This window comes from Sphaeroforma arctica (genome assembly GCF_001186125.1).
Source record: "Sphaeroforma arctica JP610 unplaced genomic scaffold supercont1.1997, whole genome shotgun sequence".
NCBI classification, from domain to species: domain Eukaryota; class Ichthyosporea; order Ichthyophonida; genus Sphaeroforma; species Sphaeroforma arctica.
The window spans coordinates 4,915-6,949 of NW_014038561.1; the positions used below are offsets into that span (position 1 = coordinate 4,915).

At 40.2% G+C, this 2,035-nt stretch overlaps 1 protein-coding gene across 1 annotated transcript; it reads left to right on the forward strand.

Moving 5' to 3' along the window:
* Positions 1–23: 23 nt before the first annotated feature.
* Positions 24–1,503, forward strand: SARC_11992 (hypothetical protein; the record flags this gene model as incomplete). Its single annotated transcript, XM_014293912.1, has 3 exons — positions 24–75; positions 757–821; positions 1,372–1,503. The coding sequence occupies 3 exons, from the start codon at positions 24–26 to the stop codon at positions 1,501–1,503; spliced, it is 249 nt and encodes an 82-aa protein (XP_014149387.1).
* Positions 1,504–2,035: the final 532 nt, after the last annotated feature.

A 2,035-nucleotide genomic window follows, 5' to 3' on the forward strand; every position in this document is an offset into this window, starting at 1 on the left:
ACATGAAGGTTGGTGAGTACATTATGAAGCGTCTGTTTACATGCGGTTATGCATGTATTACTACTGACCAGGATGGTATACGCAACTTCACCTACTGTGTGTTTACTTTATCGTACAGTTGTACAGTTTAGGTTTGTGCCAAGGGTTGTGTAAGAATTTTGGATTTGTTTTGTTGGAAGTATCCTTATACTGGCTCTTGAAAGTCTGCTGTCTGCGGCTACCAGTAGGTACACAAATCCCGCTCGAGCATATTTGAAACTGGTTTACAAACTGCTAAAGTATATACTGAAACCTTTATTCAACTTGGACACTGCTAAAATATACACATTCCTCTGTTTTACATGTTTTCATACACAGAAAAACAGAAACCCCCCGCCACGCCAGAACGACCGGCAAAAAACAGTATGTCCAGAGGTTCTGAGAGTGCATAATCCCTGTACTTAGTCTCTGTGCGATTTGTTGTAGCCCTGGTTAGACATTTTTTCTCTCCAACTTTACGACTCCTTCTGTTATCAATTGTGGAGTACTAGACAAGATACCGTTGTTGCGTCACTGTTACTCACCGTTAACGTTTTTCTCGTTCATACCCTCTCCAAGTAGCTCGGGGATAGTCACCCTGATTTCAAATTCAGATCAACGTTTTCTAACCCAGGGCAAAGTCACTTTTACGTACCTTCCCCCCCCACAAACCCCACAATCGACACCAAAATACACCGGAGTTACTGACACTCTTATATCCTGTGCCTCTGTGTGTAGCTTCATCGACTGTTTCGATCTCTTCTGCGTCCGTCGAACCCAAGGGTGCCGTATATCCGCCTAAGGTGAGCGTCTTTATACAGCCTACTTTATGTTACATCTTACACATCGAAAGGGCTCCTTTGCGCGGCTATCTAAAACTGCAGGTTTGAATCTTAGTGTAGATCAAATCTTTCTGAAAAATAAGTCTAATTGTATATAAACTGTAATTGTAATGTCAAGTTGTTCGTATTCTTCGCCGCCTCTACAGGACAGCATTAATGGCATACGGGTGTTGCCATGGAGGATTGTCGTTGTAGCTGCGTACGCTAACAAAATGTTATAAAACCTTGCGTGCTGTATATAAATATATTTGTATATCCACAGTAATAATTCTTTCTTTCCGTTTTTCTTGCCGTTTTCTGTAAGCAGGGATTGACTGCTCAGAAAAATGTATTATGCATATAGCTTACTTTCACCTATTTAGATTTCACTATCCACAACATTCAATGTCATACAAAGAAACCCCAACAGATACAATACATGCACACATACATGCAGATATAATACATGCACACGCAGATACAATTCACACGCATATGGATACTAGCTTACCCCACCCTTATTTCATCACAGAAAGACGACCGTAGTTTCAAAGGCGATTTCTCTAAAGACGCAGATACACCTGGAATGCTGAATAACTACCGTGCTATGATGCAGGGGCTCGAAAGCCTCTCCATGAAGGTGAAGTCACCCAAGTCACCCTAACAAGCGCTTCAGCGCCGGATGTGGTCATATACTGGACACGAAGAAATATATGGAAGATGAGGACTTGCATAGTATATAGAATACATGATCTGGAGGCAAATAATTGCCAGACGATATATACATTTCATGTCTATGTATATATATAATTATATAGATATATTATGGTCATATACACAGATCCTGAAATAGGTATATATATGGTTAGGGTTTTAGGGTTAGGGTTAAGGGTTAGGGTTTAGGGTTTAGGGTTTAATATATATACAGAAAAACAGTTATTAACACATATATATGTTATACGTCCCGGACATAGAGAACAGGCCCGGAGAATGAACGTCAAGGTCTAGACAGGATACTAGCTCTAAAAACATAAAAAGGATTTTTAAAAGGAAGAAAATAAACAACATGGCCGGGAAATCATACTCTTGACATCCTCACTACAAAGTGCTTTCTAGATTGACAAGTACGCGGGTTGGTGCTTCTGTCGATTGCTAGCTATTGCTCTCGATTAGGTGTTGAGTCATTGTTGTTAAGA